This window comes from Maylandia zebra, linkage group LG22 (assembly GCF_041146795.1).
Source record: "Maylandia zebra isolate NMK-2024a linkage group LG22, Mzebra_GT3a, whole genome shotgun sequence".
Taxonomy (NCBI): domain Eukaryota; kingdom Metazoa; phylum Chordata; class Actinopteri; order Cichliformes; family Cichlidae; genus Maylandia; species Maylandia zebra.
Genome location: NC_135187.1, coordinates 20,403,999 through 20,430,974, shown reverse-complemented (window position 1 = coordinate 20,430,974; position 26,976 = coordinate 20,403,999). Strand labels below are relative to the sequence as shown.

At 41.2% G+C, this 26,976-nt stretch overlaps 2 protein-coding genes across 3 annotated transcripts in view; one reads left to right on the top strand and one right to left on the bottom strand.

Annotated features, from left to right (window-relative positions):
* Nucleotides 1-16,260, bottom strand: part of cpne4b (copine IVb) — a 29,247-nt gene extending 12,987 nt beyond the window's left edge. Inside the window, exons 1-4 of one of the 2 annotated variants that reach the window (XM_004547970.4) lie at nt 15,910-16,260; nt 9,841-10,031; nt 3,940-4,119; nt 222-293 (exon numbers count right to left, since the gene is read on the bottom strand). In XM_004547970.4, coding sequence (XP_004548027.2) covers nt 222-293; nt 3,940-4,119; nt 9,841-10,011 — 423 coding nt within the window. In that variant the 5' untranslated portion in view covers nt 10,012-10,031; nt 15,910-16,260. The remainder of the gene's footprint in view (nt 1-221; nt 294-3,939; nt 4,120-9,840; nt 10,032-15,909) is intronic. The other variant, XM_023153917.3, reaches the window with a different exon arrangement.
* A 999-nt stretch (nt 16,261-17,259) lies between these two features.
* Nucleotides 17,260-25,932, top strand: dync1li1 (dynein, cytoplasmic 1, light intermediate chain 1). The gene is made up of 13 exons (XM_024798278.2): nt 17,260-17,444; nt 17,704-17,777; nt 19,758-19,874; nt 20,030-20,260; nt 20,510-20,664; nt 20,858-20,951; nt 21,486-21,621; nt 21,712-21,823; nt 22,075-22,134; nt 22,275-22,319; nt 22,447-22,534; nt 22,650-22,772; nt 24,622-25,932. Exons 1-13 carry the CDS (start codon nt 17,341-17,343, stop codon nt 24,738-24,740), a joined length of 1,458 nt encoding a protein of 485 aa, XP_024654046.1. The 5' UTR covers nt 17,260-17,340; the 3' UTR covers nt 24,741-25,932.
* Nucleotides 25,933-26,976: the final 1,044 nt, after the last annotated feature.

Genomic DNA, 26,976 nt, shown 5'->3' with positions numbered 1-26,976 from the left:
ACACGGAGATGTAAGAAGGAGGTGAGAGAAAATGAGATGGAAATGAGCTACAGCACAGATTGAACAGGCAACATCATCAAATTAATTATCTTCAGGGTGTCTGAGTGCACAGAGGTGGTGTGTGTGTGTGTGTGTGCGTGTCTAAGTGTGTGTGTAATTTTTGCATGTGTAGGAGTGTTTAACGTGGTTCGGTTGACTTTGGAACCCGTGCCATACCGTACCGTGATAGAAGACTTTCCAGCAGTGTTTCCCTGTTTGAGAAGAGCTTTAGTCAGTTTCCTCTGTGAAACAATCTGAAACAAAAAGAAAGAAAAAATCACCTCAGATGTTCCAGCCTCCACTTAGAGTTTGCATCTGTCTGGAGAACGCAAGTCAAATATTCACTCTACTCTACACTGACTTTAGTCTCTAAAAACTGAAACATCTGACTTTTTATCTGGCTGGCATTTATATTCTGCCTTTCCACTCGCTTTACACTATAACCCACATGTTCCAGTTTTCACACACACCCATACAGTTTGATTTATTACACATACGCACTCAGACGCCAGTGAATGTACCAGGGGCAATTTGGGACGCATCCACATGGAGACTAGAGGAGCTGGGGATTAAGCCAGCAAGCTTCTGATTATTGGATGACTTTCTCTACCGCCTGAACCACAGCTGCCCCATTTGGCACTAATATTATTAAACTGTCGATGTATTGTACATTAACTATTTTTTTTTGTTCATAGGCTTCACAAGGTTGTGCCACCATGTTGCTCCCCTTAAACCATAGTTATCAACTTAATCTGGCTATTTCATATAAATTTAGCCCTAAAAAATAACTTCACTGCTCAGGATCTCAGAGCATTTAAGAACAGGAGCAAAGTGACATCGAGCAAACCTCCAGGGTGTGGGGATGATTCACAACAGGACCAACATCTGGTGCAATAAATGAAAATGTTTAAAAAATTAAACGAAGTAACAAGATGAAAGGATTAAACTATAATATGAATAGTATTCATGATTAAAATATTACAAGGTGGCAAAAGACATACTGTCGACCTGGGGTCACTGACTTTGCCAGCCAGTTCTGGAGCCTCCTGGGTGGTGCTCTGTCGCTGCTTCACTGCAAGTGGCAGTGATTGCTGCTTGCACTCTCCCAGACCAATTTATCCTTATTGTTATTTGCTGTGGTGAAGATGGCGATGATGGTGGTCGTAATACCAGCAGAAAATCTTATAGTAGTGTTATTTTGTCAAGGACTTTCAAAGGTACCACAATTTCTCCCTTTTTCTACTTCAGCTGCACTTCATAGTCTCTTTCATAGCCTGACAACGTGCTACACAGGCAGACAAGTGCATGCACACTCACGATGATGTGTCAAACACACCAACCGACTAACACACAGCCTCTTCCTGCTACAGCTAAGGCATTTGTACACGTACATAAAAGCACATTAAAAACATCTACATCCCCAACTTAGAATTTCCTTTGTATCAAGAAAGCTTATTGTGTGTTCCCAATGCAAGTAGACCATGTAGTCTGTCTGTGTTGCTGACAAAGAAGGTTCACATAGATCCTGGCAGATCCTATCTCCATGTCAGGGGTAACAGATGATTATAAGTAATCACTGACGTGACCGATCTGGTGCCGGGATGAAGCTGTTAATAAACTCAGAGGAAAGACTGCTTCGCAGCTGGAAACAACAAACAAAACTTCAGCTCGTGTTTTTGTCAAACCCCAGACTTCCTCTGAATTGTTGATAAAAAGTAAATTATATTTTAGGCACGCAGGTGATTACTGCACCTAATATACTAGGCGCTGCACTTACATCAAATACCCCGATGCACGGATACACACAGGCACTGTTGTAGATATTAATGGAGGTGCAGCGTGTACAGACGTATAGACATATAGACTGGTATGAAATATAATGCATTAAATCAGGTGGACAACCTACTGCAATCACACTGTCACTGCATGCTAATGCCACAACTAAAGAAACCATCCACGCCTGTGTGACACCTACACGGCATTTATGTGCAATGCCGGTGTGTCCATTGTGAGTCTACTGAAAATTATTGGCATGCACTCGGACGTTTGGTCTGATCCTTAGACACCATTAACTGGCACTACTGAGGCATTTAGTAATTAGAATCTCATTCATTGTCCTTATTTATTCATTGTTTCCGTTTCCCTACAATGTGCTGTCACGGTTTCTTTTTTTGGGTTTTGTTTTTTTGTTCTGCCAATAAAGCAGGAAAAAACAACAACATTGATTATAACAGAATTAAGTCTTACAGCAGGTATAAATGCTTACATGCAACATGTCAATATCTGTTACAATATCACTGATGCAATGCGTCTGCAACAAGCGTTTCCTCTAGCAACTATTCAGGGCTTCTATCGTACACAGAAAAAGGAAAATGATCACACTATTGCTTCAAATGATATGATGGAAGATAAACATAACCTCTATTTTTTCAAATACAGTTATTAACAGAGTTATAATATGATTATATAAACAATAGCTTCCAAACAACCTCTCCAAGAAGCTTTCACACCCTTAAGTCAGTGTTATACATCCACCAGCTCTGTGCTGTCTCTGATGAGTAGTAAAAAGTAAACACTTCCTTTAACTGCAGACCTGACATTAAAGATAAGGGAAACACTGGGCTGCGTGTCCTATTTCCTTTCATTCAATATTACATTAGATAGCAATTCCCTCAAATGCACTTATTCAAATTGTTAATGAGTAGTAGTGCAATAACAATTTTCTTTTAAATGCTCTTGGATATTGAGTGAAAAATGCAAATAAACCAAATCTTTAAATATTGATTAAAACTTCTTCATTAAAGAGGCACAAATCCATTAAGTGAATAACAAGGGTATACAGTTTAGCACAAGCACATATAAAGGCTTTGAAAACAGTTCAGGCACCCTCAGGGCTTTTTATCAGAAGCACTCATGGACGGAGAAAGCATGTTAATGCAGACAGTGCATCAACTGAACTCAGGCTGAAAGCTGACATCCTTCCACAACTGAAGTTGTTTTTTAGTCATTGAAACCTAATACTGTGTAGGTCTCCTTCATGCCTCCAAAACAGCTGCCACTCTTTGTGGCATGCATACAGGACCTGTGAGGATGGCCTGCGGCATCTGGTGCCAAAGTGTAGCGTCATGCAGGTTGTGTGCTGAGTTTGACCTCCATATGTATGGCATGGTTGCCCAATTGGATTGGGATCTGGGGAGTTTTGGATGCCAGGTCAATGTCTAAGGCTCTTTGTTTTGTTCCTTTAACCGTTTCTAAGCAGGTTTTGTGGTGCGTTTGGGGCAATTATCCTCTGGGGGGAAGAAGTGCTGCCGACACTGTGGGCGTCCTTGGTCTAAAATAATAATCTTATTTAGTTACACTCACATAAATGCCAAGGCCTGAGGTTTCCTGAGAAAAAATAGCCTTATTACGATATCATCAGTATTATTTACTTCACCTGCCGTGGTTTTAACGAAGTAGCTGACTGAGCATACTGAAGTAGACGATTCTTATCCCAACAGCATGCTGCTCTGAGGAAGATTTATATGCTTTTTTACTGCATCTACTGTTTGCAATGCACAAGGTGAATCCAGTTCGGAGGTTACAAGTGCATTTCTGTCATGCTTTCGCCTCCAGAAACACTCACATCACACACATTTCTGATTGTTTCTGAACTCCTCTCACATTCACTGACCTACCTCACACTCTTTAATTTTCAGTTAATTTAAGCTTGACTTATAGGAGCTATGTGTTATTTTTTTAACTTCCGTGGGGGTGAGAGGAGGAATAACAGTTTGTAAAGTATTGTGACTGTTTCACTTATGTTTGCACTCATCAGTCACACCGATTTCCCAATCGACCTGCTTGCTTCGTGCATGCTCTTCCTTTAGAGTGCACAATCCAATCAAGAGACTCACTGACCTGTCCTAGGGTACACTCCATGGCTCCCAAGAAGTCAGCATCACGGAGGCCATTGTTGCCGGAGCTGATATCGTGAAGTTCAAAGCGGAGCTTCTGGACCTCCTCAAAGTAATAATCCACCAAGAAAATCTTGGAGAAAACCGGGCTGCTGCTGCTGCGGATGACCTCTGTGCGGTCCACCTGCAAACAGACACAAACAGCTTCACAAAGCTACGTTTAAAGTATCTGTGGCACCTAAAAGAACAAAGCTTAAGGTAGAGAAAGAAACACTGACTTCTACTTCTGGTGGTTCCAAATTTCTTTAAAACAGAAAACTTGGTAATTCAGTTGGTTTCAGAAACATCATCATGGACTGCAATGATTCCTGTAAAAATCACTGCAGCCCACCAGAGTGATTATTGTAAAACCACACAGATGCTTGGCAAATGTTTGCCACAGCAAGAACCCAGAGGGCTGCATAAATTAAAAAAAGAGCTGATAAAGAGAAAAGGTAAGACAAAATAGAAAAATACTTCCCCTGTTTAAAATTTTTTTTTATTAATGATCATTTTATTAGGTTATCATTATCTGTACAAGTATTTTTATCACGATAAACAATAAATAGCAACTCTGTAACCACTATTTACTGATTTTTATATTTGTTGTACCCCTTTTTACAGATTCAGTTATATAAGTACTTATTTATTCAAACCGCAGAATCTGAATTGATGAACTCTTCGTAAACTTTAGCAATATCACTGAGATCTTTTATGTGCGTTGGTGAAAAAAGAAATCCAATATCAAGACGTTTGGCAAAACCTGATTATTCTTCTTCACGTGGACACTGGATTCAAGTTTTCACGAAATTTCATTAAAGAACATCATTTATGGTTCTTCTGAAAAAGCAGTTTCATAACACTGTGCTTTTTACTACAGGCAGTCTGACTTTAAATGGATTTTTTATGCTCTTTCCAAAGTGAACTAAAGTATGAAAATTGTACATCAGAAACACTGCCGCTGAGCATTGATTGCGAACCTCAACAGACTTTTCAGAATTGCGGCAATAACCACAAATAGCCATTACCACATTGTTTACACTTATCAACTTGAGAACTGCGGCTATTGATTTTTCGTGATGACTAAAAATCACCCGAGCTGTTTGATTGCACAGAGATTTGACTGCAGCTGTAACATTGATCTCACATTTTAAGCCCTCTGACTGCTCAAAGGATTAGGAAGCAAAAAGAAAAGTATGTTGCGACGTTGTCAACAAAACCTATCTAACACTAGCAGCAATGACTGGCTCCCTTTTATGGCTGATAACCCTCTGGCACACGAACGCACGCAAACACAGACAAAAGTGAAGAGCGCACCAGCAGGCTCGACAGACACACAAATGCTGGCCTTATCCTGATGCTTTTCTCAATAGGCTGGCAACTCATTAAAGCATCGAGAGACATGAATACATAAACACACACTAGCCAAGCGGCCTAAACACGCTCTCTCGCAACAATTATCCAATTAAGACACTCTGGATCTGATGGGCAATGATACCCCCGGCCCATTCCCACACTTCTGCAAAAGGGGCTTACTGTAACGCATACACTCACTCATGAAGACACAGACACGCAGACATGACACAAAAAACGCAGCACTGTGTCGTACAAAAGCTTTTTGTGGCGTCTCCAAAGGAGGAATAATGCTGCACTACTTTCAGAGCGCTCGATCTTGAGCCCCTGTGGAAATGGAAAGTGGTGTATATGTGTGTGTGTGTGGGAGTGCAGCTTCCGTGTCGCTGACAGTTTGTGCAAACGAGTTACACGTGTGGATTTACATACGTAAACGTACATCTGCTGAGTGGGACAGTGTAGCACTAAATGTGGAAGGATCTGCACGGATGTGTGGGTGTGCGTAGCTACATTTTTAAAAGGAACACTGTTCACTCCATATACTGTATGTCTGTCCATCCCAAAGGCAGAGGAAAGAAAACTAAAAATAACCAAAGATCCTCTTTTTTGCAACATCGCCCTGATTCCTCATTCTCAACGCTGATGCCGCCGCTTGCGAGTCTTCAGCATGTCTTTGGCTTCAGTAGAAGTGCTTTGTGTGCAAGTATGAGATGGCATTTGAAAGGCTTGAAAAGCATCTGAGTCGTGAGGGGGGAAAAGAAAAAACACTTTAAAGCATAAAGTTAAACAATCCTTTTTTTTTCTTATTGTAAAAGAGACAAGCAAAACTGCCCATAACTTCAGGAACGGGTAGTCCTTCGGGATGGCACATACATGTATGCCAGGTTTCCTGCATTTCCCGGCACAATCTCAAGAGAGTGGAAGCGATAACAGGAGACAGACCATTGCAAGAGGAGTGCTGAAAAGGGCTGTCCAGCAGCACAGTGCTGGGCTGAGAGCACAGTTCCCACAAAAAAGTAGTCTGTTTCTGACAGTTTGGTCAGAAACATCCATGAGTACCTGACTGGAGGTCATTTTGTAGGGCTCTGGCAGTGCTCCTCATGGTCCTCCGTGCACAAAGGTTAGATTTATGCCCTTGTACAGCCCTGGCCAGCTCTCCACATGTAGCAGCCTGTCTCCCGCCATCGCCTCCTCACTCTTGAGACTGTGCTGAGGGATGAACTTAAATGTGCCATCCTAGAGGAGATGGACTTAAAACTAGTCAAAGGAGCTTGCAAAGAAAAAAAAACTAGACTTAAAACTAGCTAAAAATCAGTCAGGAAGAATAAAAAGGGAGCAATAGTCTGTGGCTACCTCCTGCTACATTTAATGGTCTTCTTGTTGTGTCTCCAACAGGTGCAAACCTGTTGTCACTTTCATTTGCACTGAAGCATGTTAAATGGTTTTAATGTTTTAATGGTTTATGCTTCCCAGAATTGTCTTGTACTTCAATAATAGAGAGTTGCATTAATTTTTTTTTAGCAGTACACAAATAGTACACTATTTGTTCTACAGTTTGATCAAATTGTATGATTGTAAAAGTCATTACATGCAGAATTGTTTATTTAATTGGCAAGACTTGCTGAGACTTAAAGACAGTTTACATGTTTTAATCTGTGCAGCTTTGTGTAAATGTTCATTTTTTCCGTTACTGTCATCATAGTTTGTCTCATTTTTGTACACTTCACTCCAATCATATGTGTATAGGGCCAAATCACAACAGCAGTTGCCTCAAGGTGCTTTTATATTGTAAGATAAAGACCCTACATTAATACAACATATGTTTCCTCTCACATTACATGTATTTTACAATGAACGTAAAACCTGTGCTCTTGTCATCTGCATTCATTTTGTCAACAAGAAATCAGTTATTCTCAGAAAAATAAAAGTTTCTATCAGTGGCCCTTCAACGTCAAGATATGTGAAAATATTTTTAAAAAGTCAGGCAGTTAGGAAATGTGAAGGTGAGAAAAAGACACCTCTTAAGGCCACTGTCATCCTGACAAAATATCTAAACTTCTCACCGCCTTGCTGTCCACATTATCAAAAGAACTTTTTTATTTTGGTAGCGATGACTCATTCACTGACACTAAAGCCTCATTTTGACACATGTATTAAAGGCTGTGGGTGAGTTACGGTGTCATGGTCCTCCAGTCCTCCTCTGCGTCTCCACTGTTTCTCCCCTTTGTTCTCTCTCTCTGTCTGCGTGCTTGCTCCTCTGTGTGTGAGTGTGTTTACCTGCCTTACAGGATCCTCCTGGATCATCTAGCAATCAGCTGTTTGCTATTTACAGTTTTTCTCAGTCGCTTTGGTGCGTTTCTCAGAACAATTAGTGCAAACTGCAAAACCTAGTGGATAGCCTGCAAAAGCACGTCACATGCACAGAATTGATTATCCATACCTCAAAAGCAAGTATCCATGTCAATGAAACTGTCAGTGCCATCAAAATGAAAAGTCTTGACACCATCTTTATGAACAAGATAGTCAAATGGCATTGTCATGTTTCCACTATGACAGTTTATAATTTCAGTGTTTCCCATTGCAAAAACAATTGGTGACACCTGAAAATGCTGACAACAGCACTATGGCCTACCTGTACAGCCATCTGAAATGTGCAGTAAAGTCACTGTAGATGTTATGGGAGTCTTTGGAGTAACTAAGACACTGAATACGTACGTTTCACATTTCCATTGTGTAGAAGTGTTTGTAATCCTACAGAATTGTGCAAAAGAAAAATATGCTACAGTCACTTGTTCACTGTAGAATACATGTAAACATAAAATCACCAATTTGGTAGAGCCTCCTCATGAGTGACAGCTGTAATTCACCTGAGATCAATTGTTCAATTTCGGAGACATTTCCAAGAACAATGATACAGAAAGGTATAGGATTTGCTTGACAGATGGCCAATATTTGGCATGTGATAACTAGTTCAACAATTTTGTGTGTGATGACTTAAGCAATGGATGTATGACTATTAGTTTTATTGGGAATGACTATTCAGCATCCATAGGTATGATTACTTTTGACTGACATGACATAAGCAAATGGAAATGTCAGAAAGCAGCAGGGAAATGTATGGAAGCAACTGATTCATGTCCAAAATCATTTGCAGTTTGTTCAGAGAGAGGAGAAATTGCTACTATGATGTGCACAAATGACTGAGTGTTGTGGAGGTTGAACTAATAGTTATGAGAATTTCAATTCTGATCTGAGAAACGCACCAAAGCGACTGAGAAAAACTGTAAGCTGTGACCTGACAATCAGTCTTCGCCTGAGCGTTATAAAGGCAGTAGCTTCCATGTGGCCTTGCTGTAAGTCTCTGTTTCACTTTACTTGCCAAAGCTTTCTAATGTGTCTCTTCTTAGGATGGCCTTGGATTCACGGAAACCTTCTTCCATTTGATTTTTTACGTATTGGACTTTTGAACTGAGCACTTCAAACAGACTTTGTATGTAACATTAGATGCACCAAAACTGGAAATAAACTCAATGAACTTTCATTCCTGAGTCCTACGTTTGAGGCCGGCCAGACAAACCATGACATACGGCCTTTTAAAGGTTAATTACGTTGCTCCATGTATGAGCTGTTTTGGGAAATGCTGCAAAAATTATGCTTTAAGATCATGCTTTCAATTCCTAGATGACAGAAATATTTGGATAGATAAATAAACTCTTTAGCCCAGCCGACAATAGTCATGCTTTCTGGTGACCTCTTTGACGATTAACATCCATAATTTATAAGAACCAAACATAACTCTCAGTTTAGTAGGAGGAAGGTTAGCGACACAATCACAGCTCTGCACGATAGCTCGGGTTCTTGATTACACGCAATCATTTAGTCAAACATGAATTCAATTACGTGCTTGAGTAATTTCAAGTGCTGTCTGCGGAGAAATTCACAAGGAATTGTTTGCCATAGAACCTGAAGAGATGATGAATGCACTTGAGCCCCACAGTCACACACATCAGGTCATGGGCAAATTGCGTAGAGTGTGCCATGGCTTTTACTGAAAATGAAAAATGTGTCAAGTGTATATTAGAAGCAAAAGAAAATTATACAGAGACCAAAGTTAAAGTATTTGTGAAAGTGTTCAAAGCCCAAATATAGAGGTCACAATGTTATATTACTAGGTGAATAACATTGGGCTGTTCAATCATCTCTGTGGACCCCCACAACAAGAGTAAAAGGAAAATAATCCACCAAAGCAATAGTTGAAATAGCGATCTAATTTATAACAGAACAACAATGAGATATGAAACTGCGCCCACGTACAGACTCGTACAGACTCTCGGACACCTGCAGCTCTTACCAGAGTGTCTTACCCTGGGTAGAATCAGCATCACGAGAGAGGACACTTCAGAATAATAAACACTCCACAGATGGCTCCGCCCGACCATTAAACCTCTATTTTCTGGCTATCAAACATTTACACGCCGTACCTCTCACCCCTCCTCCCATCCAATTACTGTACCTCAAACCACTGGCCGTGTGACTGCATCTTCAACACCACACACGGGTCGGGTTTGGAAAGGGCATCACGATCCGAGATGCCCCGGCAGGCCACTCTCAGCTCCACTTTGGTCAGGCACGGAGAGCTGATGAAGCCCAGCGTGGCCTCTGCAGACTCATAGATGTTACTCATGCTGAACGCGCAATCACACACTGAAATGAAAGAGAAGAAAAGATGGGGTTGATTTGTACTTTGTAACAAGATCTAGATAGATAGATAGATAGATAGATAGATAGATAGATAGATAGATAGATAGATAGATAGATAGATAGATAGATAGATAGATAGATAGATAGATAGATAGATAGATAGATAGATAGATAGATAGATAGATAGATAGATAGATAGATAGATAGATAGATAGATAGATAGATAGATAGATGGGGAAAAAATCACGTGCACTGCAGAGCATTATCCCTGTTGTTTTGCCTTGACATGAGCAGATGCAGTGGCCCTGACTAAGCAAACAGCTCTCAAACTGTTCAAGGTCAGGGACTCTAAACCTCTGAATTACAGGCAAGGTCCACAAATGTACACAAATGCACATATATTGTGTAGCATTAACACACATTTGCACGGAAGTCCATTTACAAATGTTAATGCAAACGTTATGTATGTATGTATGTATGCATAATGTTGAGGAACACAAGGAAGCACATGCATGCAAACAAACCGGTGTGCACGCTCACAGGAATACAGTGAGCTATGCTGAGTAACCAGAATATATTGCCGGGTTTCTCCTCAGGTTTCCGCCGCGTGTATAATGTTCACATCCCTAAATAGAATATTGTCAAGTATCTAATTACTGTGACACAGAGATTTTTTTAAACTTTTTTTGCCATAGTCATGTGAAACGAACCATTCATAATGAATCACGTCTTATAGTTACACTCTGCAAGAATGTGACACATCATTACACCAAAAAAAGAAATAAATAAAAAATGCCCAAATATATCTGCCACCTTCCATTTAGTCAAGGTGAGTTATTCTATTCCAACACCAGCAATGATCTGAATAAAATTTAACATGTTCAAAGGGATAACTCTACGCATCAATCAACCACCCACATAAGTGTTTTGTTTAAAGTTACTCTCAGGACTGTGTGGGTTCTGCAGACTCAATTTGCCACTCCTAATTAGTGTGTTGAACCTGTTTGAGGAATTACACCTTTAAAGTTCTTAAAGTAAAAGCTTGTAAAGTCAAAATCAGTGAGGCTTGATTTGGCATGTCACATATATCCACACTAGCATTTATGTGTGCTGTTTGATATGCACTTTCTTACTTTCTACATAAGATAATGTGGAAAAAGATGATCGGGATAAGTGCTTTGACTATACTGGTTGAAATGCCAACACTGTCTCTGGCACAAGAAGCAGAATAAACAGCTGTACTCAGTAGTTTAGTAAATAAATAACTAAATAAATGACAACCCTCTCATCTTTCAAATACACCTAACCTGCAGTACTGTATGCATACTGGGATATGGTGGGCTTTACTCCCCTGCATTTCTTCACCCATTTTCACCATTTTCGAGTCTTTAAAGGAGTACTTCAACATATTGGGAACTAATTGCCTTCCTGTCAATAGTCTGATGAGAGGATCAATACCACTCTTTTAAGCTACAACCAGGGCAGGTCAATCTTAGCTTAGCAATGAAGCAATGAAGCTCCCATTATATCATCTTTAATAAGCCCACGCAATATATAGGGATATACAGTAGGAGGGCAACTTTTTTAAGAAAAGTGTTTCTGAAAATCTTCAATCATTCTTGATATACATATATACATATATATACAGAATAGCAAGCATATTGAAAATACAAAGCAGCAATATAAGCTCTTTATTCAAAGGTTACAGCAGCTGATGTTGGTTGTAAAGCTAACACTTATTTATAATAAGCTTTAGATTTATGACTGCTATATTGGAAACACTGCATCACATGCATAATTAATCTCATGAAACTGTATGGATCCAGCTTCGCAGCTTGTAATGTGCATAAAGCTTTAGGGCGAACCGTTGGGCAGCCTCGGTCCAGTCCAAACTAAAGGATAACCACAGGTCTGATACGGTAGATGATACAAACGGCATATTAATGGAGTGGTCTAGTGTCGTCCTTGGGGAGTGAAGCTGTTGGAATTGGGTCTGACTCTGACCTGAATGTCTCTCTCTCTTTCCTTCGTTTCTTCCATAATTCATGTTCCATGTGTGTGGTGCTGATTATTTTTAGCTGAGTGCAGCGAATGGGCTGTACACAGACAAATGGACGGAGGAGGGAGCCAAAGGGCAGGTGTGTGACTTACAACAGACCCGTGAGTGAGTGGCATGTAGTCAGCTGTACGTGCCCGCGTGCACTGGCATACATTTGTGTATGTATAACCGGCTGATAGTGTGTGTGTGTGTGTGTGTGTGTGTGTGTGTGTGTGTGTGTGTGTGTGTGGGAGGGGGAAAGAGCAGATGTCTCTCTGTTCCAGTTGACAGCAGATGACACTGATAGTGAAGTGTGGATGTGGAAGACTTCTTCAGCAAGATCCACTGTATGAGGGCGGCGTGCAGAATCTGCCTCACTTGTCACATGCGTTGCACATATCCAGAGGTGACAGCAAATTTTCATATCACACCTCAAGATTTTTCAGTATGACCATCTCACTCCTATTGAAGCCAAATAAGGATCCATTAGAGTGTTCATCATATCGTCCTATATCACTCTTAAATGTAGATTTAAAAATACTGTCAAAAACACTTGCTCTCAGGCTAGAGCAATATCTACCATTGTTAATTTCTCCAGATCAGACAGGTTTCATGAAGGGTAGGCATGGTTTTTTCAACCTGCGCAGGTTTTTAAACATATTACACACCAAGTCAACTACAACCCCTGAAATTGCCTTATTACTCGATGCTGAGAAGGCATTTGACCGGGTGGAGTGGGATTATCTGATTTATACTCTGCATAAATTTGGATTTGGCCCTAATTTCATTTCATGGATTCAGTTACTTTACTCCTCACCTATGGCACGTGTTAGAACAAATTCGTTATTCTCTTCTTATTTCCCACTTCTCCGTGGTAGGTTTTCAATTTAACGTTAAATCAGGGTATGTGACCTATCTGGGGGTTAAGGTTACCCACTCATACAAAGATCTTTATGAAAGAAACTTTGTCCCGCTGCTTAAAAATACTGAGACAGATCTTCAGAGGTGGAACAATTTACCACTGTCATTAATTGGCCGCATTAATTCTATCAAAATGAACATACTTCCCAAGTTCCTTTACTTATTTCAATGTATCCCATGCTACTTACCCAATAAGTATTTTATAACACTGAATAAGCATATCGCTGCATTTATTTGGAATGGCAAAAGTCCACGAATTCGTAAAGATTTCATGCAGAGGACTAGGCCAATGGGTGGATTAGCCTTGCCAAACTTTCAGTCTTATTATTGGGCAGCAAATATTCGTAATATGCTGTACTGGATGAGTAATGTTACTACAGAGACTCCAGCTTGGCTCCAAATTGAGTCATCCAATTGTGGCAAAATTTGCCTATCAGCTTTGTTGAGTTCAGCTCTCCCATTAGAACTATACACCTATAAACGTAACCCTTTGTTGTATGACTCGCTCAGCATCTGGGTGCAATGTAGGAAAAGGTTGGGGTTACACTTAATGTCAATTAAAGCACCTATCTGCTCAAACCATATGTTCCCACCCTCCATGATGGACTCTGCCTTTAAAATATGGGAAAGTAATGGCCTTAGAAATATCAAAGACCTTTTTGTAGATGGGATTTTTGCCTCATTCACGCAGCTCCTGAAGCAGTTTAATGTTCCTCGGCAACATTTTTTCCGCTATTTACAAATTCGTCACTTTGTAAAGAGTCGATTTCCTTCATTTCCGGAACTACCTGAGGAAACTTCTTTGGATAAAATTATTAATATAAACGTTCATAAGAGAGGGGCGATTAAAGAAATCTATGCTATACTATTAGATCTTCAATCTCCTTCTCTCTTCATCCTTAAAGCACAGTGGGAGAAAGACCTTGGGATGACTATAACAGATGAGCTCTGGCAATCTTTTCTCCAGAGGGTACACTCTTCTTCCTTCAATTTAAGGTCCTACACCGATTACATATCTCCAAGGAAAAGTTAGCCAAGTTCTATCCAGGAGCTGACCCTCTGTGTAACAGATGTAAAGCAGAAACAGGTTCGCTCCTTCATACCTTTTGGACATGCCCCAATCTTCATATCTATTGGGTGTCTATATTTAACACTCTGTCAGAGATGTATAACGTTAAATATGATCCTTCTGCTCTAACGGCTATCTTTGGGGTGATACCTCAAGACATCACTTTGCCAAAATGCTATTCGAATTCTATTGCCTTTGCTTCACTTATCGCAAGGCGCCTTATACTTTTAAGATGGAAGCAGGAAGCTCCTCCCACACATGAACAGTGGCTTGCGGAGCTCATGAGGTTTTTACATTTAGAAAAGATGAGATATACACTGGCAGGTTCAACCACCAAATTTCTTAGGGCATGGCAGCCATTCTTGATGTACATGGAAACATTTAAAATGACCACCTTATCATGACCAGATACCATATCTCTATATCGCTATCATAGCTAACTGTACGCTGAATGTCCCTTATGCATTTTATTTTTCTATTTGTTTGTTGTTGTTTGTTTGTTTGTTGTTGTTTTGTGGGGGTTTCTTTGGTTTGTTTGTTTGTTTGTTTTTTCCTTCTCTATTTCTGTTATCTTTTGGGGTATTGTAAATACTGAACAGCAAACTACTGTATGTTCAATGTTTTGTTGTTAACATGCTGCTGTGACTGAAAATAAAATTTATAAAAAAAAAAAAAATTAAAAAAAAGATTTTTCAGTATGGCTTGGATGATTTGCCATCTTTTTTTTTTACAGCGATATTAAGGTAACACAGAGTGATACAAATGTTTTTGTCAAGGTTTATGTGTTACGGAGCCCACTTTGAATACAGTAATATTTTTTCATGTTTGTTCAAATAAAGAATTTGAAACTTGTTTCAAATATTTAACAGAAAGCACATGAGCAAAAATGACCTAACTTATAGCAGCCTTGAACTCCGAGCTCTTTTTCTGCATGTACAGTAACATCGTTAGAGCTTGCGCCTTGATGACTCTTGACTCTGTGCATGTAGCTGCTCACCACAAATGCACATGTGTACAGTGACTGTGACTGATGTGGCATCAATGATTCAGTCACATAAAGGTCCCTGACACTCAAGTGCTGTAATTGCTCCGTTACGTATCGATTATCAAGCAAAGGGAGTAACAGCCACTGCACAAGCAACACAACCTAAAGAGGCATGTGGCATGTTATGCAACCAATTAAAGACCATCGGCCATTGGAGGTGAAGGGGACATTTTCAACTAAAAGCTCGCTGGGACTGGGAAAAGCTATAGTCTAGTGAAGATTTCTGGTGCTGCAAACTTGCAGTGTTATTAGAGCCGGCAGAGAAGGAGGACTAGGGAGAGTGAGGGAGACGGAGGTTGTGAGAAGGGGGGAGGATTATAGGGAAATAACTATGGTGAGGCAGGCAAGTGAGGAAGAATGAAGCAGAGGGGAGAGAGGAAAATTGAGAGGGACCGGGGAATGAGATGGATCTTTTCCTCTCACAGAGGTTATCTTCTCATATAGCACACCAGGAGAATACAATTAAAGCAGAGGCTTATAAGTGAAGCCTGCACCGTGGTTTCCACTATTTCAAAGAGAGAATACCCCAACTCCCTTTTTCAGAATAACAATTTTGTTAAAAAATTAATAGGATTTGTAGGTTTATTAGTTTCTCCCTGGTTGTTTCATTCTTCAGAACAAATTCATGCACCCACAAAGTCCCGCAAGCTGTTCATTTTCTCCTCTTTCTATAACACCAACACATGCATCGTATATGTCACTTGCAGGACAATACAGAAAATTATTCGGGGGCGGATATTTGTAACACACACCACCCGTGAGTGAGACATTAACCACCCGGGTGCTCCGGCAGAGAGAGAAAACTCACCTCACCTGAAGGAAAGATCCGTGCGGAGCAGGACAACTTCACCGCCGTTTACTTGACAATCACGAATACCTCACAGCCTCCGGACCCATCTCACTGTCTTTGTCTATAATGTTCTCCTCCTCACACCACCTCCTTCTCTATCCCCCTACACTGCAGAGCTCGAGCTCGCTGACAGTCAACGCTGATTCCCAGTTCCCACAGTTCGAGCTCGGTAAGGAGGCGCTCCGTCCGCCTGGCTTTACTCTAGGTGAAAGATGGGGAGGAGGTGGACGGTGCGCCACTTAACAGGAGTTTGTAATCCGTTGGCTCCATCGGGGGCCACTGAGAGAGCGCCGTGCCCGGGGATCTGCGGCTTTCCACCGCAGTGTGTCAGCGCCATCTTGCGGTGGCTGTGATGAACTGCAGCACTCGTGAACTGCATGCGCTGTTCTCAGCTCTGATGCGCCTCGCTGGTTTTGTTGTGGCGGTGACCACACACCTGATACAGCTTGGCAGTCGAAGATTCACTCTGAGCCCAGCAGAGAGACGTTCAATCTGCGTGAGCCCTATTTGGCTGCTAATAATCACATTTTATATTCAGGCCACTATTGCTTCTCCCTGCTGGGAATTGCACGCAGAAATCCTCACGATTACTTTAGCTTTTAAATGTTATTTTATTTACGAAATTACAAATGCATAAAGATTTAACTCCTTGCAGCGTTTTCAGGTGGAAGTTCACTTATATAATGTGGTATAACACACCTTTTCTTCGAGCCGATTCGTGTGTTATATGTAAATTAAATTAAATGCCGTAATAAACGTGTGAAATTTAATTTAAAAAGAAAATTTTAAATAATAAGCTCTAAGTCGTTTTAACTTAGTTTAGTTTAGTTTAGCTCATTTTTGTGCTGTACAGCTTTTAAAGGCCTGAACTGTCGATTTGAAGTCCATCCAATTCCTACACGGAATTATCGCTTTATCTCCTTATAGACTTAGGCCTGATGCCCCAATATTCACAAATCAAGGCACTGATTCTGGATGCAGCACATTTAAGAGGATATTTTGTCTAAAAGACGGGGTTTTTTTTAGCTTCTTTTGGAAACACGATTATTTATTTGGAACAAAATGACAAGAAAAAGAAACGCAGTTATTTCCGTACAGCCCATACTTGTATTATTATTATTATTATTATTATTATTATTATTATTATTATTATTATTATTATTATTATGTGTGGTGTTGTTGGTTTTACACAGATTTATTTTGAATAATGCAGAAACACTGCATGTGGACTTTGCCTGGGGTTGTGTCACACTGCCCTGTGGCTGAGATCATTTCATGTCTGGAGCAGGGACAGCAGCTTTGTGCGGGCGGACCACGCCCCGGGCCGGGCTAGGTTAGCGCTCTGCTGCTACATCCGGGCGCTCCGTTCGGTTTCCAAGCCCTGCGAAGATGGCGACTTCAGGGAGGAGTGCACTATTATCCTCCAATTCAACTGGACCTAGGAGCACACTGGAGAACTCCAATCCAGAAGAGGATGATGGGCAGAACTTATGGTGGGCGATGGCTGATTAGAGCTGGTTTATTGGGAGCAGAATTTGGGGGCGCGGAGAGTCCACTGTGCTGGAATAAGGATGGTTTGACAGCTAGCCTGCTAACGAGGCTAGCTAGCATCAGCACCAGACTGGGCACTGGTGACACAGCAGCAGCAGCATTACTACTAGCTTGTTTTAGCTTCTCGCTGTCAGTCGTTTGTTTGTGAATGAATGAACAAGCATGTTTGGGCGTGTTGTAACGGGGATGCTCTGTGTGCAGGTCCACAATCCTGAGCGAAGTGTCAACCCATTCAAGATCAAAGCTACCGTCTGGGAAAAATGTCCTGGTCATGGGTGGGTATCTGTGTTTGTCTGCACTCTCCTGGCTAACCAGTAGGCACCGTTAGCTCCAACAGCCAAGGAGCTGGTGATCACCTCATCCGAGCAGTTAGACTTAATTTTCCTGCTAAGCTAGCATCTCTTTGGACTGATGAGGCTTTGTTGTTGATGCGTGGGCTAGCTGAGGAGAGATGGAGACAGGTGTATTTTGTGAGCGCCTGCACTGGCGCGCGGTCATATGCGCGCGCGCACGCACGCACACACACACACACACACACACACACACACACACACACACACACACACACACACGATGATATGTAAGCTAATACAGCCGCTTTGAAAGCCTGCAAGTCATTCTAGCAGTCAGCGATGCTAGCAGCAGCTAGGCAGAGATGATTGTGAGTGGACGGGACAGACCAGCGGACTGTGTTGTTGTTGTTTTATTGTGCAGGACCACAGAGCTCCGCGTGGGTGAAGCGGACAGGGTGCCTCCCTGTCTCGCTCCGTTCTCGTGCCACGACACAAAACACACTGTCGGCACATCCGTCCGGGATAATCCGCAGCCCGCACACCCATTCCAGCTAATCAGACAGCTATACCCGTGTACAATGACGGCGAGAGGCCATTTGACTATAATGCTACCTGTGACAACATCATCAGCACTGCTTTATGATGCGTTGAGTCCCCCTGTCGGTGTAAGTTAATATGGCAGCGAGCAGGAATGGATGCAGCTCTGACCTAATCACATACAATAACAATGCTTTTGTGTCAGCTAAGAGGATAGCAGGAACTGCTTAAATGTCTCCACATATGCACAGCATATTGTATCGTCCTTAGATCGCTCTTTAAAACAATAACCTCTGTGACATAAGCAAAAAATACATATATATTAACCATAGACAGTTTTTTTTTTGTTTCAGTTCAGAGTTTTCTAAATGTAGTTTCAATGGAATCTTATTTGTGCCATTGAGTTTTTATGCATTTATTTATTTACCAGACAAAACGTAGTGAAAATGTATGACAAAAAAAGACTAATTTGATGAAGGTAATAGCTAATGCCATTTCATGTCTGTTATTGTTAAATTACATTTTAAACGCTAAAAAAAGGATTTAATTTTTTACAGTATATTTTTTTTAAAACACAGTTTCATAGTTCTTCACAATTTGCATAAAACACACATTAAATATAAGTGTATATATCGTGATATAAAGGACACAAATTTAATCATATATCATTCATACCTGTTTATATGCAGTGATCCTTTCAATAAGACATCGTTGGGATCATAGTCAAAAGTGAGGGGCACATTCGAGGAATAAACTAAAACTAGTAGTAAACATGCAGAAAAGAACCATAAAACACATAATCTATATAATGTGTTCTAATCAGGCTGATGCGTTTTGTCTTTTCTGTAACATCTATCCATTCATTTTCTTCCACCTATTAGAGTCAGGGTTGCAGGGGGGCTGGAGCCTATCCCAGCTGTCATAGGGCGAGAGGCAAGGTATGCCCTGGGCAGCCTGCCAGTCTGTCACAGGGCTAACATAGACACAGACACACCGGTGAGTCTAAACTCCACACAGAAAGGCCCTAGAATCCAGGAGCTTCTTGCTGTGAGGAGACTGTGCTAACCACCCTGTCGCCTGTCTTATTAATAATACATTTGAAGTTTGCTGGTTAGGCAAAGAAAGCAATTTTTGTGGCACACCTTCCCTATAGGAAAATGCTTCCTATATATTAATATTATAGGTATTACCTTTGAATTATGTGCAGCTCATAACACCAGATGGAGGTTAATTATCAAATTGTATACCTGAAACAGGCCTGTAGTGTATTGGTAGACCTCAGTTTTCATGCCACTTAAAATGCTTTTTCCAAATTTATTTATTTATTTTCTGTTCTTGTGTTGTTGTATCTGATTGGGGGGGTGCATATTGTGTTTGACTGGTTATATTTACTGTATGTTATGTACTGACTTTATGTGTGTTTAGGTGAGGTGGGCTCGGGAAAGACCACTTTGGTTGCAAAGCTACAAGGGGTTGAAGAGTACATGAAAGGCCGTGGCCTGGAATATCTCTACTTCAGTGTTCACGACGATGACATTGATGGTAACCTGCAAACGCCTGCTGTTCACAAAACAAATTACAGAGTCTTACTGTGCTTCTGTTTTTGTGACTGCAGAGTAAACTCGAGCGCTGAATATATCAGGAGGCTGTATCGGAATGTTTACTTGAACCTGCTTTGTGTGTGTTTGTGTATTTAGACCACACTAGATGTAATGCTTGGGTGTTAGACGGAGACCTTTACCATAAGGGTCTACAGGGAGTAGCTGTACCGGTGGACTCTATCGACAACACGTTGCTCCTGATAACGGTTGACATGTCGCGGCCTTGGAACGCCCTGGACTCTCTCCAGAAGTGGGCCGCCGTTGCTAGGGAACACATTGACAAACTCCGAGTCCCCCCAGAAAAGCTGCGGGAGCTGGAGCACAGACGTGAGTCATACTGACAGCAGTCAGACTTAGAAGTAGATAAATCATAATTTCTTCACAAAAATTGATCTTAGAAATATTAAATGTTACTCAGAGAAGTGGCATCTTTGTAAAAGACTTAAATGGGTTTGTCTAAAGAGGTTCATTAGAAGAATTCTAACAGGAGGTTTTTAAAAACTGACCTCTTCAAGGTCCCAATAATTGCTTATCTGTCTGTGCACCATAACGGTGTTTGCTTGCATTTGCACGCAGTGGTAAAGCAGTTCCAGGAGTACACAGAGCCGGGTACCGGGGAGGATGGAGCACCGCAGAGGAGGAGTGAAGAAGAAGAGAGCGTGCTGCTGCCCTTAGGAGACAACACACTTACACACAACCTGGGAATACCAGTAGTGGTGGTCTGCACAAAGGTACACATAACACTGTTTTTCCTCCACACGCTGCAAAACTTGTAGCATGTGTAATTTTAAGATGGAGTTTTGGGTCTATTGTTTGTTTTGGTTTTTTTTAGCAGGAAAGGTTTCATGTCATAGCAACACAGTGCTTATTTTTTGCATCTCTGTACAAGCATTCAACTCTGGCGTCTGTTTATCCGTTCCTCAGTGCGATGCTATCAGCACACTGGAAAAAGAGCACGACTACAGAGACGAACACCTGGATTTCATCCAGTTCCACATCAGACGTTTCTGTCTGCAGTGTATCCTTCCTTAACAAACTGATGGCTAGCGCAACCTGTAACGCAAAAGTCGTACTGTTGTAGAGAACATAATAAAAATGTGGTGCATATGCAGTGTCTTTACATGGCTGTGGAGCTTTACATTTTGTCTGTTGCCTTCTATGAGGTGTTTTGTCCATAGGATTTCCCTGGCAGTGTAAGCTGTTAAAAGTTGAACTGTTGTTTTCATTTATTTTTGCAGACAGAGTTCAGTCATTGTCAGAGTTCACCCAGTATTGCTTCAAGTTGTTTGTTTCTCTGCATAATTTCACTCAGTCAATAGTGAGTGAAAGCAGGATTTCATTTTTCATGTTTATTGTGTTTAAAAACGAGCACAAAGACTAAAATAATTGCACGCTGCCTCAGTTCTTTTGTGCCCCTGTAGCAATTATAAGCCAGAATTGGGTTTTTCAGTTGTGTCACTGTTATTAAAAGAATTTTGTTTTTGTTAGTGTTTATCATTGTTTCTGGCTCTAGATATTGGAGTGTTGAAAACATCCTTGACAGCTGTGTCAGACGGCGCCTCTCTGCTTTACACATCAGTGAAGGAAATGAAGAACCTGGACATCCTGTATAAATACCTGGTCCACAGACTCTATGGCTTTCCATTCCACTGCCCTGCGCAAGTGGTGGAAAGAGATGCAGTCTTTATGTAAGCAGGGTTTTGCGCACATGTGCATATTTAAAGTGCTGTGGGCACCACCTGTATCTGGTTTGTAACCAAGTCTCCCCCCTCCACCAGTCCATCAGGTTGGGACAACGAGAAAAAGATCGCCATACTTCATGAGAACTTCCAGACAATAAAAGCAGAGGACAGCTTCGAGGATGTAATAGTTAAGCCACCAGTCAGAAAGGTACATGCTGAAACATCCTCTTATGCCAGTTAATCCCACCAAGTCACACTTAGATTACTATTATAATATCATATGCTACCACAAGCCATCATTTTTACAGTTCATAGCGGTTGCACTAACCTTTAATGTCCCTGCAGAGGGTCACAATCATTTTTGGTCAAATCCAGTTGCTTTTGAGCTACAAAGAAGCAAAAAAACATTGATACATTTATGTGTTGTGTTTTGTTTTTTTTTCTCTTTACTTTCATTAGATTGTACACGAAAAGGAGATTCAGGCAGAAGACGACCAAGTGTTTCTGGTAAAGCTGCAGGTCAGAAAACATTTCACCGGTGTCGATGCTATTTGGGTTTTACTGCTTGCAGGTGCTCAAATTAACTCACACTTGAGGGTTTTAATATGTTAATGAAGGGCTAATTCGAGTGCGTGTGCATGTTGTGCTCTAATTTACAGTCGCTGCTCGCCAAACAGCCCGCTGTGACAGCAGGACGACCAGTGGTGAGCGGTCCATTTTATTTATTTATTTTTTCCTCCCAAGTTTTGGCTCACATGATAACAGAAAGCTCCCTCCAGTGTCCTTATGTATGAAACTTGGTTTTTTTTTTTTCTTTTCTCCCTAATATAGGACACCACAAGCAGGGCACCCACGGGCTCTCCGAGGACGAGTAATCGCTCTGCAGCGGCCAACGTAGCAAATGCTATGCCACAGTCCGGTATGTCAGGCATTTCGTCCTTGCGCACAGACGCGCGTGTCGGTTTCTCTCTAAGTGCGCTTCTGTTTGTACGTCTGTGCGCATGTTTTTTAACTCGAGTCTCATTATGCTGCAGGTCAGACTAGTGAGGGTGTGCTAGCCAATTTCTTCAACAGTCTACTGACAAAGAAAGCGGGGACGGCAGGGCCCGGCACACCAGGTGGTGGCAACAATACACCGGGAACTGTACGGAAGTCAGGTGAGAACGCGCTGAGGCGTTGGAAGCGCTCTGCTTTTGTACCCCTGAATAGAAGTGACCTGTTATTCAGCTGTCTTTGAAGACATCGCATATTTATTCAGTACTCATCACCTGAGCTTCTGTTTGTTTTTGTCACCTGTTTGCCATCCTTCCTCTTGACTCTCATCCTCACACTCCAGACGTAAACACAACCCTTAATAAAGACAGTCATTAAAGGGCCTGTGTGCATCTACAAGTTGCACAAACCTACACCCATCACCGTCGTCTCTGTCTGTTTGTAGCTCCGTGTGAACGTCTTGTCCTTCTTAACTAACCCTCACCATCTTGTGTGCAGTCTCACTGTTAACGCCATTCATAATGTGTGTGTGTGTTTGTGTGTGTATGCACTAGTCAGAGGATGCTGGCCACGTTAAGGTGTGTGTGAGCAAGATATTTCTCATCATTATTGCTTGTGTATGACACCGAGAGCACCCATTTATTCTTTTGACACGCCTTCTCCAGCATCCAAAGCAGGAGTATTGCTGGGATCAGTCCTCCTGTATCACTATTTACTTCTCGTATAAAGACAGAGACTGGGCTGCGGGCTTTCTGTTTATGTTAATTTATTTACTCATGATCTATCCTTTCAATAGGGAGGTTATGTCTATATATAAGTTTCCCCAAGCTGAGAACTAAAGTAGGGGTCCAGGAGATGATCCCATGGCTATTTAATTACTTCTCCGCCATATGCCTAAATTTTGCCTTCAGAGATTAGTCTCAATGATCGAATATGTAATAGAATAAATGTGCTGATTTTTGTGGCTAGGAGCACATCTACAAAATGTGAAGATTACCAGCAGTAAACCAGGAAGACAAGGATGAATGGATTTTAATGACAGTCGCATCCCATTTATTTTCCCTTTTCCCTAATACCCCTGTCTTCTTGTTACTCTCTCACTTTAAATAATTTGAATGATTTGTTTGCATGTTGCATTGCATTTCACTAACATCTGCCAAAGTCAGTGCACATGATTCTGAGTAAGGCTGGGTTATATGAAGGAAATACGCTTAAAAACACGATAGCTGTAAACAGCTTACTTTGTATAGCCAGCATACATGCAGGTGTTTTCAGCCGTCATGCACACACTGTGGAAACTTTCATATTCAAATGAAAGCTTTATATTAATATAAAAATTGTATATTTATATAAAAATCTTTATATTCTAATATATTGCCTTTTGCTGTGTAATTTAGATAACAAGTGCAAGAAGAGCCAACGGCAGTTGAATACAGTACTTTGATGCCTTTTAAAATAGGATTGATATGATCACACAGTTATTGCACAAATGTGTAAACCTGGACAGAAGTAAATGATCTCTTTCTATATGTAGATAGGAATGGCACTAATAAAGACTTTGAAAAACATATTTTACCACTTTGCATCGTTGGCTTGGCTCCCTCTGTTGAATTTATAAGCCTATTGTCATTATCCTGAGGAGCAGCAGAAGCGCTGCGGTTCCTCATGCAAATGAGTTGAGACAGAATGAGACCACTGAAACCAGTGCAGTCGTCTGCTTGTATTATAGATGAAAAGTATCCATTAACAGTACTAAAATCATGTTACTTTTCATAACTGTCCATGATGAATGATCAGCTTCTTACCCAGCTCTTATTTTAACCATGTGCACTTAGCTTTTTTTTTTTTACTCTCTCTCTCTCCCTCTTTCTCTCTCTATTGCATTGTGCATTGTTAACCACTCAGTGCTGTGAAAACGCACTGCTATTTGCTGCATTGGCTAAGCGGCTTGTTTATTTGATCGTGTACTCTGTGACATAGCACCGATTTGTACGTCCCTGCTAACATTTGTAGGTTCAAAGCTGGGCCTCAGCGACGTCCAGGCAGAGCTGGACCGCATAGCCAGCCGAGAGACTGACTCTGACTTGTCCAATGCCAACGACACCCCTGCCACCGATGGGCAGGACACATGAAGACCAGCACCCTGCTCTCCTTCCCTCCATCCCCTGCACTTCACTCACCGCCCGCCTCCCTTCTTCCCTCCACTCTCACTCTCCACCTCGTCATAAAGATGCAGGGAAAAGGGAACGGGTGGACATACCAGTCCCCCCCCCTCCCCCCCCCCTTCCCCATTCTCCTTCACTTTCTCCTAAAGGAGACGAACTCGCCCTTTACCCACACTTTGTTCCCGCTCACTCCCTGTTTTCTTCCCAGCTGTTACACCAAGGACAAGTATTTGTCTCTTTTAAATACAAGAGGGTCTGTTACATGAGAAGTATATGGTTAGTGGGAGGGGGGCAATGGGGGTGTAAAGGCTGGGATGAGAGTTGGTTGGATTGCAAGAACGACAACAATGGTGTTTTATCCATCCACTGATTGTGATGGTACAGGTGGTGTTTTTACTGTAGGAAACGCTGAGGGCGCATGATGATGAAACTGCACTTAGGTAATAACATAGGGATGAATGTGTGTCTGTGTGTGTGTTCATGGGTTTAATGTATGTCTGGTAAGTCACACTTGGCCAGAGGAAGACGTGTAGAAGAAGGAAAAAGAAAAATGCCTGACATAAAAACTGCAAGAAGTTTTTTATGATGAAGGGGAAAAACATATTAGTTTTGTGTGTGTGTGTGTGTGTGTGTGTGTGTGTGTGTGTGAGAGAATGAGAGTGAGGCAAATAGAAATGTTTCGTCGAGAGATTTTTTTGGCTGTTTGCATTTCAACCAAATGACAAAACAAAACAAAAACATTACTATGCTCTTACACTAGAAACTCTTAAAACAGTGCAAACTCTAATTGCAGCAACAGAGCCTGCATTACTACACAAACCAAACAACAGACCTGACACTCAAGCTCTTCTGTCATGGTACCCGACGATTGGCCAAACTGCCCCTCGAGGTACAGACCAGACTGTGCACTGAAAAAAGGGAAGGTTTCAGAGGGTAGGTGTGTAGCTGAGCTTTAGTTGTTCAGAAACACTAGCAATTAAGTTCCATAGTTACTGCTGGCAAGGGGAATGGCTTTTGGGGGGGGGGGGGGGGTCACAACAAGAATGTACAGTCATTGTCTCGCTGATCGGTCCCGTTATTTCAGATCTCTGTGTTGACGTTTGTATAATCAGATCTGTCAATCAGTTAAATAAAAGTTGTATTTATTCGGATTCATCCACCTGGCTTCCGTTTTGTTTTTTGACAGACAAAATCTGCAGTCTCTTAAGTTAGGTACCTGAAGGTTGAGCCCACCCGCTTCAGTGACCTGCAAGTGACCTTGGATTATCCTTTGTTTTGAAGAATGAAAAATATCAGTTGTGGCCTTTGGTGCACATGACTTGCAAGTGGATGAAACATAAGTGTTTTCAGACACTGTTTTGAGTGCAGTGCTTGTCCTAAGACTCAAACAAAAGAGTACAATATTAAATACCATTGGGATCATGAAGCAACAATCATATTAAAAGCTCTTATTGTGTTTCTAGTGGTTTACTTTTTACCTTGACCACCATGAATATACACTATACAATATATAGTATTTATAAAGACTCTGAGGAACAGCAAATGAATAAACCCTTACACAAAAGTGTTGGTTTAACACATCACATTATTAGAATCGGTGCATTGGTCAGCACTGTTACCACATAGCAACCGGGTCTTGGGCTTAAATCCACTGACTTGTTGTAGAGCTTGCATGTCCTTCCCATTCTTACATTCCCCCCATGATTAACATGAAATGCTAGGTTTCATGTCTTTAATAAACTCTTAAACCTGCTTACATAAGAGACTGGAAGGAATATGAACATCACATTATGTCAGATAAATTCATGCAAAGGGTGTGGATTTCACACAATGCTACAGGAGACGCCTGGTTCACATTCTAATCTGCAGATGATAACTTGCAGTGTGTATTATTATTATTATTATTATTATTATTATTATTATTGTTACTTTGATGCATGCCTGAGCTGGTTTCTTGATTTTAGCTCCACATGCTGAGACAATAAAGCTCAAAATGATGGAAATGCAGTCTCATGTATTCATTTGGTCTGGCTGCATCACTGAGAATCATTACACCTACATGCAAATTCATGTTTTTATTGCCATACTACAAACTAACATCATTTTCATCATCAAATAAATTACAGGAATATAAAACTTTTCATTGTAGTATCGTACCTGTCAGTCACTATAGTAACAGTAGTAACAACAGTAGGTATATGCT